This window comes from Paroedura picta, chromosome 1, assembly GCF_049243985.1.
Source record: "Paroedura picta isolate Pp20150507F chromosome 1, Ppicta_v3.0, whole genome shotgun sequence".
Taxonomy (NCBI): Eukaryota; Metazoa; Chordata; class Lepidosauria; order Squamata; family Gekkonidae; genus Paroedura; species Paroedura picta.
In genome coordinates, this window is record NC_135369.1 from 18,681,516 (window position 1) to 18,697,910 (window position 16,395).

The 16,395-nt window shown below is 49.8% G+C and overlaps 1 protein-coding gene across 3 annotated transcripts; it reads right to left on the reverse strand.

Moving 5' to 3' along the window:
• Positions 1–1,076: 1,076 nt before the first annotated feature.
• UBXN1 (UBX domain protein 1) lies at positions 1,077–14,261 on the reverse strand. Of its 3 annotated transcripts, none has more exons than XM_077324545.1 (10): positions 14,133–14,261; positions 11,515–11,591; positions 11,093–11,146; positions 10,884–11,005; positions 9,836–9,914; positions 8,540–8,731; positions 7,744–7,795; positions 6,134–6,259; positions 4,190–4,373; positions 1,077–1,453 (listed from the first exon to the last, which is right to left on the reverse strand). In XM_077324545.1, exons 2-10 carry the CDS (start codon positions 11,571–11,573, stop codon positions 1,404–1,406), a joined length of 918 nt encoding a protein of 305 aa, XP_077180660.1. In that variant the 5' UTR covers positions 11,574–11,591; positions 14,133–14,261; the 3' UTR covers positions 1,077–1,403. The 3 variants fall into 3 exon arrangements, with proteins under 3 accessions (XP_077180660.1, XP_077180667.1, XP_077180676.1); XM_077324552.1 differs by lacking the exon at positions 14,133–14,261 and adding an exon at positions 13,648–13,850; XM_077324561.1 differs by lacking the exon at positions 14,133–14,261 and adding an exon at positions 13,541–13,563.
• Positions 14,262–16,395: the final 2,134 nt, after the last annotated feature.

Genomic DNA, 16,395 nt, shown 5'->3' on the forward strand with positions numbered 1-16,395 from the left:
TGAGCTGTAGCAGAAACCCTGCAACTTGCTCTCAAAATAAAATTCATAGACATTTAGGAAACCAGATCTCCCTCCCCCCCCCCGGCCTTACAATGAGAGCCAGAGTGCTGGGGTGGGCATGGCTCAGCCGTAGAACATCTGCTTGGCATGAAGGTCCCAGGTGCAATCAGTGGTATTTCCAGTTAAAGGAGCAGGCAGTAGGTGATGTGAAAGACAGGTACTCTATTTGCAGGGAGTCAGGCTAAGCAGACAGTACATCATCGGGGCATGGAATTGGGGTCACTGTGGGTGGGTGTATAGTTGTGAATTTCCTGCATCTTGCAGGGGCTTGAACTAGTTGACCCTGGAGGTACCTTCGAACCATAGAGCTAGAAGGGATCTCCAGGGTCATCTAGTCCAACCCCTTGCATAATGCAAGAACTCACAACTACCTGCCCACCCACAGTGACCCCAATTTTATTTCCAAATGATCCCCCCCACACACACATCAAAAATCTCCAGAATCCGGCCTGGCCTGGAGGAAATTCACCTACCACCTAATAGTGGCAATCAGCAATTCCCTGGGTATGCAAGAAAGGGCCCCAAGAGACACACCCTGGCACATCTCTTCCTCTCCACCCACTCACTAAGTTCATAAAATCAGCATTTCTGTCTGATGACTCTCTAGCCTCTGCTTAAAAACTTCCAAAGGGTAACCCACTACCTCCCAAGGAAGCCTGTACTGTTGAGAAACTGCTCTGTCAGGAACTTCTTCCGGATGTTAAGCCAAAAAATTTTTGGAATGAATTTCAACTCAGTGGTTTTGATCTGACCCTCTGGAGTCAGAATACTGACCTTGTTAGATTGATGCACCTTCATGGGGGTGGACTCATTATCAGAGCAGCATGACCACATTTTTGTAGCAGTATATGAACCCCCCCCACACACAATTTAATTTATTTTTCATTTTTTTGCAGGGTAAAAAAAATGTGCTTGCCCCAGACAAGCCTTATGAGCACAAACTCCACTGTCTTAAAAGAGTCTATCAAGCCCCGCCCCTCGCTCTGCAGGTAAAGAACGGCCACAGCGAAGACACAGAAGAGAAAGAGGTTCTTTTATTCATGGTTCGGCATCCCCAGGGGGCAGCCAAGTTGCAATGCTGCCCCTCCGCCCCGAGAGGCTGGGAGGGGGGCCAAACGCCTCTGCCACCCCTCCTGCCTCTGAGCTTCATTGATTCTGAATCCGGGCCTGAATGATATCGCTACTTTTGGAGTCTCTGCGGGCGGAGCTGGTTGGAAAACCAAGGTGGGGGGCTGTGAGGCAGCCCCCAAAGATGGAGCACAAGGGAAGGAGAGAGGCGCCTCCAGCAGCTGCAGAGGGAGGAGGGCTGAGAGCCAGGTGGAGAGTGCAGAGAGGGTCCCTTTTCAGCTGTTCCCTTTCTTGGCAACAATGAGCACCGCTGAAGGCACCAGGCCTGCGGGGAGGAGAGAAAGAAGCTGAAGGGAGAGCTGAGCAGGAACAGGAGGGACAAAGACAGTTCATTCACCAACACAGAATTCCAAACCCCGTCTCAGCAATTTAGGACCCTCAGATTCCTGCCAAGCAGCTGGCTTTTAACTGACTGGCAACAAGCTGCGGTTTATGTCCCAAATTAAGATTGTCGGTATTAGTTCAACTGCGTCGTATGTGACAAGACAGAGGCTAATGTTAAACACAGAGGTGGAAACGACTAAGGCTGGGATTCTCCTCTACAAGCTCAGCTACCCGCTCTCCAGAAGGGCAGAGATTACAGCGTTAGAAATAACTTGGCTATGTGTGGAAAAAAAACCCAACTTAAACCTCCCCTTTTGGGTTTCAAGGCATTCCCCGTAAAACGGACACTTGCTATTTATTCTTACGGCCCGCTTTGGATCCTGCCAGCAGGGGAAGGTGGATTTATCTTCGGCACACGATTCTGCCCAGAACCAATTATTTGTCTGCTTGTCTCTATTTCCTTTGAGGCTTACATCGTTTTCTTCTCTGCCGTTTTACCCTCACAACAGCCCTGTGAGGTAGGTTTGGCTGAGAGCATGTCTCTGGCCCAAGGTCGCACAGCAAAGCTCCCATGGTAGGGTGGGGATTTGAAGGTGGGTTCCCGAGACGCTAGCCTAAGACTTTAACCACTACACCAGGCAACCTCTTACATTACATTTGTGGGGAGGGCTGGAGATCTTCAAGCAAAGTCAGGGCAGTCTGTCTGCCAGGGATCCTATAGGTTTGGGTTTCCTATACTGAACTCCTCAGAGGTGCCCCTCCCTTCCTGCTGCATCTGGCTCTCCCTAACTCTCTGCATTTCAGAGGCTGTCTGCCTTATCTCCTTGTACCCTGGTGGAATGTATACAATCACCCTCGTCTCCTAACAACTGGCTGCTAGCTACACAAACTGTCTCTTATTTTTGCTCTTTGGGAGTTTGAACACAAGCAATGCTGGAAATAGTTTCATGCCCAAAAACTGGTTCAAGGGAGGTGTGGGGTCCAAGGCCAACTAGCCTGGTCTCCCTCCTTTTGTAGCTCGTCTCCGACAATGTTCACCTGCTGATGTTTCTCCTGTTAATGCTGCCTTCTAAATAAAGATTATTTCAGTTTTATCCCAATGCCTGGGATTCCCGCATGCTGGTCTGCAGGGGATTTGGAACGGCACCTCACGGTCGTGACACATCCCTGCCAGATTACGTAGACTTGACAAAGATGTCAGCCTTTCAACAGTGACCCCCCGCCCCACCCCGTCAATTCTCACAGCACATTTCAGATGTGACAAAGTCCATGGATGAAAATTCCTGGAGTTCATCCATCTCTCATATTTGCTCTCCAAATACGGGGGGGAACAAGCCCTGCCATTTGGGAGGGGATTCACAGTCTGGTGGGATGCAGAAAAAGGACTAGGGGGAAATGGGTCAAGGTGGTTTAGAACAGGGAGGAATCTAAGACTTGGGATACTCAAAAGCAGGGGTGGCCGAACAGTAGCTCTCCAGATGCCCTTGGACTACAACTCCCATGAGCCCCTGCCAGGTGGTTTAAAACAGGGAGGAATCTAAGACTCGGGATACTCAAAAGCAGGGGTGGCCGAACAGTGGCTCTCCAGATGCCCTTGGACTACAACTCCCATGAGCCCCTGCCGAGCGCTTTAGAACAGGGAGGAATCTAAGACTCGGGATACTCAAAAGCAGAGGTGGCCAAACAGTGGCTCTTCAGATGCCCATGGACTACAATTCCCATGAGCCCCTGCCGGGTGGTTTAGAACAGGGAGGAATCTTGTTGTTGTTGTTATGTGCGAAGTCGTGTCCGACCCATCGCGACCCCATGGACAATGATCCTCCAGGCCTTCCTGTCCTCTACCATTCCCCGGAGTCCATTTAAGTTTGCACCTACTGCTTCAGTGACTCCATCCAGCCACCTCATTCTCTGTCGTCCCCTTCTTCTTTTGCCCTCGATCGCTCCCAGCATTAGGCTCTTCTCCAGGGAGTCCTTCCTTCTCATGAGGTGGCCAAAGTATTTGAGTTTCATCTTCAGGATCTGGCCTTCTAAAGAGCAGTCAGGGCTGATCTCCTCTAGGACTGACCGGTTTGTTCGCCTTGCAGTCCAAGGGACTCGCAAGAGTCTTCTCCAGCACCAGAGTTCAAAAGCCTCAATTCTTTGACGCTCGGCCTTCCTTATGGTCCAACTTTCGCAGCCATACATTGCAACTGGGAAGACCATAGCCTTGACTAAACGCACTTTTGTTGGCAGGGTGATGTCTCTGCTTTTTAGGATGCTGTCTAGATTTGCCATAGCTTTCCTCCCCAGGAGCAAGCGTCTTTTAATTTCTTTGCTGCAGTCCCCATCTGCAGTGATCTTGGAGCCCAGGAAAATAAAATCTGTCACTATCTCCATTTCTTCCCCTTCTATTTGCCAGGAATTGAGAGGGCCGGATGCCATGATCTTTGTTTTCTTGAGGATACACAAAAGCAGGGCTGGCCAAACTGTGGCTCCCCAGATGCCCTTGGACTACAACTCCCATGAGCCCCTGCCGGGTGGTTTAGACTGAACCCCTACCAGACTTCTAACGCACAATTACAGCTGGCACTGCTGCTACCTGGGAGAAGCCAAGCCTCTGAATCTAGTCAAGCCCAAGTCCTGCCTGCAGTGGTGGGAGAGGGGACCATGCAAGCCACCCCAGCTGTCCCAAACTCACCCAGCTCCTGCAGGGGCTTCTCCATGTCTTCCTCGGTGAAGACGCGCCGTGGGAAGCTCGTGAGGAGGATGAAGGGCTCTTCGCCACCATCCTTGCGATTCAGCTCCACGTAGAGCCGGACGGCCGCTAGCTGCTCTTTGGCTCTGAAGGTCTGTGTGAGAGACGTGCCGTCCAGCAGCCTCACCTGTCAAAGAAGGGGAGCCGGGCCAACAGAGACAAATTTGAGTGCCAGAGGGGAAAGGGGGGGGGGAGCTTCCACTACAAAACCAAGTGTAGCTCTGGTACAGAGATGCTGCCCCAAACTCTATAGAACTAGCTGATTTGTTATTGTTGTTAGGTGCGAAGTCGTGTCCGACCCATCGCGACCCCATGGAACTTCTGCGTGGCATGCAGGAGATCTTAGATTCAATCTCTGGGATCTCCAATTAGAAAGATCAGGCAGTGTGGGATCAGAAAGACCTCTGCCTGAGACCCTGGAGAGCTACTGCCAGTCTGAGTAGATAACATTGACCTTGATGAACTAATGATCTGATTCTGTATAAGACAGCTTCATGGGTTTGTGTGCCAGAAACACTATGGCAGGGCTGGCCAAACTGTGGCTCTCCAAAAGGCCATGGACTACAATTCCCATGAGCCAATGCCAATGCTGGCAGGGGCTCATGGGAATGGTAGTCCATGGACTTCTGGAATACCGCAAACAGCAAAGCCTCACCTTCCCCAGAATCACCTGGACAAGAGCATTTGTCTTTAGCAGAGCTCATCTGCAAGGAATCATAGAATCATAGAGTTGGAAGGGGCCATACAGGCCATCTAGTCCAACCCCCTGCTCAACACAGGATCAGCCCAAAGCATCCTAAAGCATCCAAGAAAAGTGTGTATCCAACCTTTGCTTGAAGACTGCCAGTGAGGGGGAGCTCACCACCTCCTTAGGCAGCCTATTCCACTGCTGAACTACTCTGACTGTGAAATTTTTTTCCTGATATCTAGCCTATATCGTTGTACTTGAAGTTTAAACCCATCACTGCGTGTCCTCTCCTCTGCAGCCAACAGAAACAGCATCCTGCCCTCCTCCAAGTGACAACCTTTCAAATACTTAAAGAGGGCTATCATGTCCCCTCTCAACCTCCTTTTCTCCAGGCTGAACATTCCCAAGTCCCTCAACCTATCTTCATAGGGCTTGGTCCCTTGGCCCCAGATCATCTTTGTCGCTCTCCTCTGTACCCTTTCAATTTGATTATATTGTACCCTTTCAATTTTATCTAATATCACGAGGCCTTCCCCACCTGGAAAAGATCAACATAGAATGGACCCAATGTGTTTCGATCCTGATAAGCCTTCCTCAGTGGTCAAATTATTATGAGAAATGCTCTCATGTAGAAAATCAAAGGGCTTGCTGGGTGGCAAAGAAAAATCTGTATAGTGCTGCTCCAACTGGTCTTTCTAGTGTAAAGGTATCTGATTTGGAGCCTACCACCCTCTAAAACAGGGGTAGTCAACCTGTGGTCCTCCAGATGTCCATGGACTACAATTCCCATGAGCCCTTGCCAGCAAATCCTGGCATGGGGCTCATAGGAATTGTAGTCCATGGACATCTGGAGGGCCACAGGTTGACCACCCATGCTCTAAAATACGGACTTCCAGAGGCTACCACTCTCTGCTTTACCCACCTCTCAACCACCAGTGCATTCCCACGTGTGTCAGAATGGACACGTGGTCCATTCTATGTTGGTCTATTACATGTGTAATTAGAATAGTGATGTTTTTAAATTTGTGATGACTCTGTAAAATTTTGAACCAGTGCACTTTATGTAATAAATATTAGCAAATTAAAAAATATATATTTTTGCGGCTCAACCTTTGAGTTCCTAACTTTTAGGGCTAGGTTGGGTTTTGGTTTCCCTTTTTGGTTTTGCCTTCCCCACCTGCCCATCCCTGATCCCTTACCTGTATCCTGCACTGGTCGTACTCTCGCTTGACCGGGGGTTCCTGGCTGGGTGAGGAGGGAACCGGTGGGGGGGCGACTGGCTCGGGTGGGGAAGACGCCTGGGAGGAGCTGCTGCAGCCACCGAACTGGAGAAAAGGAGAAAAGAGACAATGATTCAAGCTGCCGTGCCCTATGCCACCTAACTGGGGGTGGCCATACTGTGGCTCTCCAGACTACAATTACCATGAGCCCCTGACCCTTGCTCTAGGGATGGAAGCCCCTGGTGAGAGGGAGCTGGCAGGGCGTTTCTCTTTCCATTGCTCCCTGCGCAGCAGATCCAGCCACAAAGCCATCAGCAATCGTTCAGTTAGGCCTGGCTTCAGAGCATGTGACCCAAGCCACTGCTCGTGGTAATGTTATTTCCAGAGCACCAATGAGTACATTTAGGGCTCCCTGTAGGGAAGTAAAAACCGTTACTTAGGGCCCAGAATCAAGCATTTTCAGTGCCTGAGCGAAGGGCAACTGCCACCAGGAATACGGACTGAAGGACAGACACACAAAGAGTACCGGGGCAGAGAGAAAGTAACCTGATGCTCCGACAGTTTGTGCTGAATGATTCAGCTTCTATGCATCCAGATTACACTGAATCCAAAGGTCCTTTTCACTCGTAAAGCAAGATTCAAGCCCAACAGACCAACAAGATTCCCAGGGGAGAAGCCTTTGAGTCCAGCTCCCTTCGTCAGACACATGGAGGAAATCTTGCTGATCTTTAAGGTGCTCCTGGACTCAAATCTCGCTCTTCCACCACAGACCAACATGACTGCCCAACCAAAACTGATAGAATCAGTTCATCAGTTTCATGATAGAATCAGAGTCCAGTAGCACCTTTAAGACCAACAAAGATTTATTCTGGGCATGAGCTTTCAAGTGCAAGCACTCTTCATCAGACTAAGAACTTCTTATATGACCATGGGAATATATAGCAAAAATTAATTCTGTTACATTAGTAAACGGTGTCACACATCCAAATACAGCCAATGATAATTCTTTGCCAAAACAGCCAATCATTCCCCTTGAAATTCAGTTGTTATTCACACAAACATGGGAGAATGTTACATCACCATATGTTGCTTGCCCCATCTGTTCCATAACAGTGTGAAACAATTTTCATTGGCTGTATTTGGATGTGCGACACCGTTTACTAATGTAACAGAATTAATTTTTGCTATATATTCCCACGGTCATATAAGGAGCTCTTAGTCTGACGAAGGGTGCCTGCACTCGAAAGCTCACGTCCTGAATGAATCTTTGTTGGTCTTAAAGGTGCTATTGGACTCTGATTCTATTGTGCTACTTCAGACCAACACGGCTACCCATTTGTATCTTTCATCAGTCAAACTCACATCTGCAAGGCAGGAAGGCACTGCAGGAAGGACATGCAGTGCCTTGGGGACAAGGGACACTGAAGAACAGCATGGGGGGGGGGGAGGACACACGACCCTTCTTCCCACTAGTTGGAAACAATCCTTCTGTGTCTCACGCTGCATGACCCATACGGCCACGGAGACTCTGATTTCCTCCTCTCACGGAAGAACATCAGCAGAAACGCTCCTTTGCTCTGCACACCCACCTTCTTGGCTCTCTCGGCCTTGTCACGTTCAATCTTCTCTCGCACACGCTGCCTGGGGAGAAAAGGAGCAGTGTTAAAGGAGGCAGGTGTAAAAACAAGGAGGCCACCCAGCCACAGGCTCCGTCTCTGGAACGTAAGGGCGTAAGAAGAGCCCAGGGGTCCCTCTAGTCGAGCATTCTGTCTCACCCGGTGGCCCCAACTAGTTCCTCGGGGGGGGGGGGGAGCAACAGGGCAGAGAAGCCGAGGCCTTCCCCTGATGTTGCCTCCTGGCTTTGAGATTCAGAGGCTTAGTGCCTCCGAGTGTGCCGGTTCCCCTCAGTAACCATAGCTATCAGCCTCTGATAGACTTCTCTTCCATGAATCTAACCCACTTCTAAAGCTGTTCATTCCTGGGGCTATCGCCACATCCTCCGGCGGCGAATCCCACTTTCTAATTACACTCTGTGAATTTCCTTTTGTCTGCCATGAACCTATTTGCCCATCAGCTTCACTGGGTGCTTTCGAGTTCAAGTATTTTGGGGGAGAGAGAGAAATTTCTCTCTTGTCACCTCTCTCTATCCCTTGGTGTCAAGACTAGATTCCACATCCTCACCCTCCAAGGTTTCAGAGGACTTTCACATCATGCTGTACCTGATCCTTTTCCACCAGGGATCTATCTAACCCAGGATATTCTGCACGCTCTTCCCCTCGGCCCCTGGGGCCTGTTCCTTTTCCTAAACCCACAGCTAGGCTTCCTGCCATCCAGCCTCCCTGCCTTGGGGAAGCGCTCCCCTTTTCCTCTCCGCAGGGCTCTCACTTGGCCAGCTTCTCTTCCATCTTCTCCTTGCGCCTGTCTTCCGCCAGCTTCTTCATCTCGTCCTCCTGCAGCTTCTGGCGGATGAGGGAGAGCTCCTGGCCCTGCTTCCGGCGCTGCTTCTCCCGCTCGATGCTCTCCCGTTTCTCCCGCTCCTCTCGCTCCCGCTGCTTCTGAGAGATCAGCTCCATCATCCTGAATGGGCAAAGGAGGAGCGGGTCACTGTGCTACTTTGCACCCCGGGCCCTGCTCCCAGAACCCCTGCCTCCAGCCTGCCTTTTTTTTTTTTACAGAATCTTTCTTTTCCAAGATAACGTACAGGAAGCACTCAGGATTTCTGAAATGTGCCCTCAGAGTGGTCATTAGTGCCTCTGCAGGGCCATCTAATAAAGAATTAGAGGATCCGGTGTTTGGGACAACACGACAGCCTTGGGTGAATACATGCAAATCTGTCAGATGCTCACTCATAAGAGAAGCCGTGCTGGATTTATTACACTGAGCCTTGTGCTGTCTACGTGGCTTGACAGCAGCTCCCCCAAGTATTATGCCGTGGCCTTTTCTAGCCTTGAGATGCTGACGACTGAACCCAGGACCTCACGCATGGCAAGCAGATGCTCTCACAACCCTGACCGGCTTGAATCCCACTCAGGATTTGAGGATTTGATTCCTACCTCCAACTGTGGACACCCCCCCACGCACACACCTTGGGGGGTCACCTTTCCCCCTGGAGCAGCACTTTGGGCAGAAGAGGGAAGGGGGTGGGAATGAAATCCCACACCACGGGCAGAAAACTCTTCCAGCAGCAGAAATCCTTCAGAGCCTCCAAATCTGCTTTTTTTGTCCCACTCTTCCTTCCAGGAGCCCAATGGTGGTGCACATGGTTCTCCCTTCTCCACCATTCTCTGGAGGAGAACAACTGGTCCTCATTCCACTTCAGGCCTCAGGGCAGGATAGAGACTGGCACTGATGCCCCCCAGATCCTAACTGCTATAGCACACTGGCTTAATTACATAAGAGTGCAGTGAATGAATTTCCAGTGAAATCTCTAATGCCCCTGGGGTTTCAGGATAAGATCTGCAATGGAGGGGGAAGCGTCAGGTACTTTGAACAGCTCTCTTCGCTATACTGCAGAATTATAGCAAAGAGGAAAAAATCATGGCAGACTATAATATAAAAAGGTTTTAGAATGCAACGATCCTTGTGGCGCTCTTTTAGATTGCTATGCATGCAACTATATGTAACAAATACACCTGCAGGAACGGTTGCGTGCGTATGCACACACACAAACCGGATGATTACCTCTTTGTCTGCTCCCGTTTCTCTTCTTCACTTAGGGGGCGCCGGTTATCCGCCTCAGCTAACTCCTCTAACGTGGGATCTATGGGGAGAAAAGTCTCCTATTATATTCTGACCTACAGAGGAAGAAGCTGGGTGTCTGGGGAGAGAGTCCAGAGAACTAAAGCCTCAGTATCTGAGGACCTGGATCTGTTCCTCATCGAACACCTGCAGGATGTTTTTGGAAACTCTGCTTGAAAACAGTGCCCCTCCTCTTCTCCAGATTCTAAGTTTTCACCTCTGCCTCTCCTTCCGTAATGGATACAGTTTCCCTAGCCACAGTCAGACCAGGAATTCAAAAGAAATTCCATCTAAACATCCGGAAGAAGTTCCTGACAGTTAGAGCGGTTTCTCAGTGGAACAGGCTTCCTCGGGAGGTGGTGAGCTCTCCATCTTTGGAAATGTTTAAGCAGAGGCTGGATAGCCATCTGACGGAGAGGCTGATTCTGTGAAGGCAAAGGGGTGGCAGGTTACAGTGGATGAGCGATTGGGATGTGAGTGTCCTGCATTGTGCAGGGGGTTGGTTTATATGACCCAGGATGTCCCTTCCAACTCTATGATTCCATGATTCTAGGAGTTTGCCTTTGCCTGCCTCCATGTCTGGAATCTCTGGAGGTCTCCCACTCGAATGGCAGCCAGGACTGATCCAACTTAGCTTCTGAGGTCTGACTAGGCTCAGCTATCCAGCTCAGGGCAGTTTAAAACAAAAGGTGTTTTATTTACAATACTGAGATATAAAGAGAGATGAGAAAACTGACAACTATATAAGCAGGTATTTTTAAAGGGACTGTCCAACTGTACAAGCAACGTTGTTCAGCTGCACAATTCTGAAGTCAAAGAGGACCCCATGACGATCTTAGCCCAGTTTGAAACAGTAGCCATGAATTGATCTGCTTTACACCCTCTGCTGACAGCAGACGCTGGCAAGAACCAGGCTGGGATGAAAGTGATTCTCTGCCAACGTGACCACAGACCAGCCCGCCCAGCTCGGCTCATCCCAATGGGCTCTGACCTGTTCCGCCTTCTACCGCCTCAGGCGTCCTTCCCTCAGGAGGCTCCTCAGAACTCAGCACATGGCCCTGGAGGGGGACATATGGATCATCTAGGTCAGGGTCATTCTCGTGTTCCATTAGCCTGGAGGGGACAGAGGCACACTGGTCAGGGGAAAGACAAGGGAAAGGAGTCCGCAAGGCAGAAAAACCACACCCGGGTGACACTCACCAATCCATCGCTTGCTCAATGCCCTGGTTCCCTGTAAGGGCCAGTGCCTTCTCTCTGAAAGAGACAGCAAAAACACATTTGGACTGGGATTCACAGCTCCCTTGATAAAAGCTTACGTGTGCAAGTCTGCCCCACTGCTTTTCCCGTGACGTGTGGGAAGAGCAGTCCATTCCCCTTCCACTCCCTCACTGCTTTCTGCAGGTCCATTTGTGTGCTCCAGCACAGAAAGACAGCAGGGAATCCTTCCTGGACAGACACAAAATCTCTCCCTTCTGCCTTGCTGAGTTAAGCTTTGGATTGCTGTGCTTCACTTCCAGGGCTTCGGGATCATGGAAGCATTTCTAGGAGGGCTGCCTTTCCCCCCATGTTCTTATTTAAGCTATCAAATTTGTATCCCACCCTTTGCAGAGATAGAGACGTACGCTCTGTTCTGGGGGAAGCCCATCTCGATGAGGCTCTCCAGGGCCGTGCACTCCATCATGAACTGTTGCAGGAAACTCTGTCAAAAGAGAACAGCAGAAGCCCCAAGGTTGACTGCAGGTTTCAGCCACAGAGTGCCGCCCACTCGTCCCTTGATCCCCTTCCTAATGTAGCAGGGTAACATTGTTAAGGAGTTTTACACATCTTGTAATAGTCCTTGAATTATGAGCCTCTGTCAGTTTGCCAAGTTTTAGAAATGTTGTGTTCCTGCCTGAGTCCTCCCACTGTGGGCCTGTTATTTTTGACCCCTTGTTCCCCTAGCAACTATCTCGGTCAAGGGTTGGCGTCATGTTATCTCTCAGGGAAAACTTTCATGGTTTGTTTTGCTTGCATGGTGGAGTGGTTAAGAGCTGTGGACCTCTAACCTGGAGAGAAGGGTTTGATTCCCCACTCCTCCACATGCAGCCAGCTGGGAGACCTTGGGCTCCTTATAGACCCATGAAAGTGCTGTTCCAACCAAACAGTCCTCATAGAGTTCTTTCAGCCCCACCTGCCTCACAGGATGTCCGTTGTGGGGAGAGAAAGGGAAGGCTATTGTAAGCCGCTTTGTGACTCCAGGCAGTGAAAAGCGGGGTATAAAAAACAACTCTTTTTGGAATGTAGCATATATTCTGAACAGAGACTAGAGAGAGAATTATGACTGGGAACAGAATTTATGAACTTCCTGTGAAATTCTCGATCCAGATCTCCTTTATCCTATAAAGGAAAGACTCGGTATCTTGTTCAGGGTGTTTTCATGATCGGCTCTTGCAGTCATCAGAATGATCATCAATCATAATGAATACTGTATGTTCAGTTAGCCAAAAGCTTTGATTGTTTCTCCCCTGGATATGCTCTCAGGTAGGGGGCAGGGGGGGAGGGAGAGAGAAAGCTGCCTATTCTAGGCTCTCCCAAAACTTAAAGTTAAAAAAGCAAATAAGGAGAACTTTTCCAACCTTGCTCCAAATACTAGAATTCAGAGGCACTCACTAAGGCCGATAAGAGGTTAATAAGCAGAAGTACTCCTTCACTCAAAAAAATATAAATGACCGGCAACTGGAATTTGCTGCCATAGATTGAATGCCATTCACCAGGATGATTAAATGAAACTTAAATAGAGAAACGAAAGTGTTCAGAATGCTGAACTAGGATCTGGGAAGCCCAGATTTGAAACCCCACTCCACTGTGAAAGCCCACTGGGTGATCTTGGGCCAGTCACACACTTGTAGCCTACCTTCCCTCATAGGGGATAAAATGGAGATGAAAACAATATCCTCACATTGGGTCTCTACTAGAAAGAAATGCAAGGTATAAACAATGTGAATCAATGATAAAACTTTCATGTTCAGTAACTCTATGAATACTAGTATGGGGGAGAGGGCAACAACATGCCTTGTTGTGGTTGTTCTGGGCAGATCTGGTTAACTGCTGAGTTAAATTAGATGCTTGGCTAGACAGACCATAGGTCTAATCTAGCATAGCTGAGTTTGTGAAGTAAAGTATCCTCAACTGCTCATTTCTGCATGCTAGATTACTGTTACAGGAGCAAGGATAATAATCTCTGGTAGACCTGTGGGCAGGTCTAATTTTTATAAAGAGCAAACCCAACTCCTCACATAAAGCTGCATAATACTGAGTATGGCCCTTTGTCTTATCTACGCCAACTGGCAGCAAAGCCAGCATGGCATAGTGCAGGGGTAGTCAATCTGCGGCCCTCCAGATGTCCATGGACTACAATTCCCAGAAGCCCCTGCCAGCATTCGCTGGCAGGGGCTCCTGGGAATTGTAGTCCATGGACATCTGGAGGGCCGCAGTTTGATTACCCCTGGCATAGTGCTTAAAGAGAGGTGGCCTCCAATCCTTAAAGACGGTTTCGATCCCCCACTTCTCTTCCACATGCAGCCAACTGGGTGACCTTGTGCCAATCACAGTCCTGCTAGAGCTGTTCTCACACAGCAGCTCCGTCAGAACTCTCTTTGCCCCACCTACCTCACAGGGTATCTGTTGAAGGGAGAGGAAGGGAGGGCGATTGTAAGTGGTGAAAAGTGGGGTACAAAATAGCAGCTCTTCTCTCTCTTCTTCTTCTTTTGCCTCACCTGCCCCCTTTAACTGGAGCTATCGGGACCTGAACCTGGGACTTCCCATGAACGAAGCAAAGGCTCCGCCGCTGAGCCCTAACCGCTCCCTACGGAGATGACGAATTCTCAGATAAGTGCTGACTCATTCTCGGAAAGTCCCTCCGCGACCGGCAGCTGCACCCCTAGCCTCGGAGACCCGCCCCAGCGCAGCCTCCCTCCCCCCGACAGCCAACCCCACGGACACGGCGGGAGACGGCGCCAAGAACCGCCCGCGGGCTCCCCCACGCAGGCCTTGCAGAATCAAAGCAGAGCCCCCGCCCCCAATCCGACATCAAAGCCCAGGGTCGGGCAAGGGGAGGGGCTGGAGGGGGTCCCGGGGGCTCCTCCCCCTCCCGCTGGGCACTGCCCCCAAGGAAACCGCGGGAAGTCCAGGGGTTAGTCACGTGGGGAGACCCCCCGACCCGCTTTCCCCATGGCCACGGGGGGGGGAGGGCGCCGCTCACCCCCCGCTGGGCTCGGCTCCGGAGACTCCCTCCCACTGGCGGCAGCGGCGACACCGGAAGCGGCGGTTCTGTCGCGCGGCCGCTGTTTGGGTCACCTGAGGAAGTTGCCGGAAGGATCGACGGTGGCCGTGCAGGGGCAGAAAGGCGCGAGAGGTGGAGCGACGGGAGCTTCGCCTTAAAGGCGCAGGAACGAACCTGCTCTTGCCTGCGATTCGATCCCGGGTTTCTGTTCGTTCGGGTCTTTGCTCCTCTGATTTGTTGGCGCTGGCCTCGCCAACAGGCCTGCCGAGAGAGAGAAAACGGTCCTGCCTTTTCCTTCGAACCTCTGCGTGGCTTAACGTGGCCAGCCCCATTAGTATTACTATTATACCACGCAGTATTACAAGGGAGGTCGATCTGTGGCTCTCCGATATCCGTGGACTACAATTCCCAAGAGCCCCTGCCAAGGATTGTAGTCCATGGACTTCAGGAAAGCCACAGTTTGGCCACCCCTGCCATATTATATATACTTATTAAGGTGACCAGATTGTCCCACTTTTGGAGAGACATCTGGGGGCACCTGGCAAAATATATATATATTACAATACTATTTTTGCTTTCTATGCATTCTATGAAAATTTTTGTTGCTCCATATAGACCAAATTTTTAATCAAGAACCCTCCCGGTCAATGGTGTCCTGCTTTACCAATGTTAAAATCTGGTCACTTTAATATACTATATTTACCATAATTACACACACTGGTTGAATTTCTTGAATTTATTTATTATGATGGGATTTATATTCCACCCTGTCTTTGGAAATTCAGAGAACATTACAAATTTCATATAACAACAGTGGAGATGGGGTACATAGTGACATTACTGGCTGCGATTGGAAGGAACATCAAGGTTTAAAACTGAGCAATGTTGACACATCCCCCCCATCCCAAAAGAGAATGCTGTGGACTTGTGCAGAATGACTGGTCAGTCTGTGTTCTGTGGTTGGAGTTTGTATGAATGGTTCCTGGAATTACAGCTGATCCCCAGACAGCAGTTTCCCTAGAGAAAATGGCAAAGGATCTCATTATCTTTGGTATCATTATATTCTGCTGATGCCCTTCCCCTTCCTAAAATCTACCTCCGCCAAACTCTACCCCCAAATCTCCATGAATTTCTCATTGCAGAGTAAACAGCCCTAAGCAAGGGGTGAAAGAAAAGGGAATAGAGTTGGACTCTGGGCACAAGTGCACAATCCTTGTAATCTATAATCCTGGTCCTATTCCATCGCTTATTAGATGTCTTTCCAATTGATTGCACTGATTTACACTGTGGCTATGTAATCTCCTGTGAGTCTCAGTGAGAAAATCCAACTATGATTAAAGTAATATGAATAATCCCACATCCAGCCTGCGCTGAGGCAGCTGCACTGGTTACCAATTGCCGTCCGGATCTGGTTCAAGGTTTTGGTTCTAACCTTTAAGGCTTTACGCGGGCTGGGACCCACATACCTGAGGGACTGCCTACCGCCCTATGCCCCCCGCAGGGCTCTGCGCTCTACGAGTGAGAATCTTCTGGTTGTTCCCGGCCCTAGGGAAGCACACCTAGCCTCAACCAGGGCCAGGGCCTTTTCGGTCCTGGCCCCCACCTGGTGGAATGAGCTCCTGGGAGAGCTGCGGGCCCTGCGGGACCTTTCAACGTTCCGCAGGGCCTGCAAGACGGAGCTCTTCCGCCAGGTCTATGGTTGAGGCTGGGGCTGCTGGGGTACATCGACTGCTCTCCCCCGGGCTTCTTCTTGAACATCGTTGACCTCCTTCTCCTCCACCCCCCCTTTTTTTAGGAAGGGGGGTAGGAACGGGATCTTATTATTGTGCCGCCATGCTGTGATGTTTTTAAGTCTTTTAATGGGAATTTAATGGGGTTTTTAAGACACTGTAACCCACCATGAGCCATTTGGGAGTGGCGGGAAATAAATCAAAATAATAATAATAATAATAATAATAATAATAATAATAATAATAATAATAATAATAATAATAATAATAATGCCAGTTGCCCCAATTTATCAGAGGCAATTCCACCCCACCCTCACTCCGGCAGCCTTCAAGCAGCAGCTGGGCAGGTACTTATCCTGCATGCTTGAGGCTGATCCTGCGTTGAGCAGCGGGATGGATGGCCTGTCTGGCCCCTTCCAACTCTATGGTTCTATTCTTTGATTCCATCCCTGCCCCTGGTTCAATCCTCAAATGGTAATATAATATCCAAATCTGTAGGGGATTGAACTACA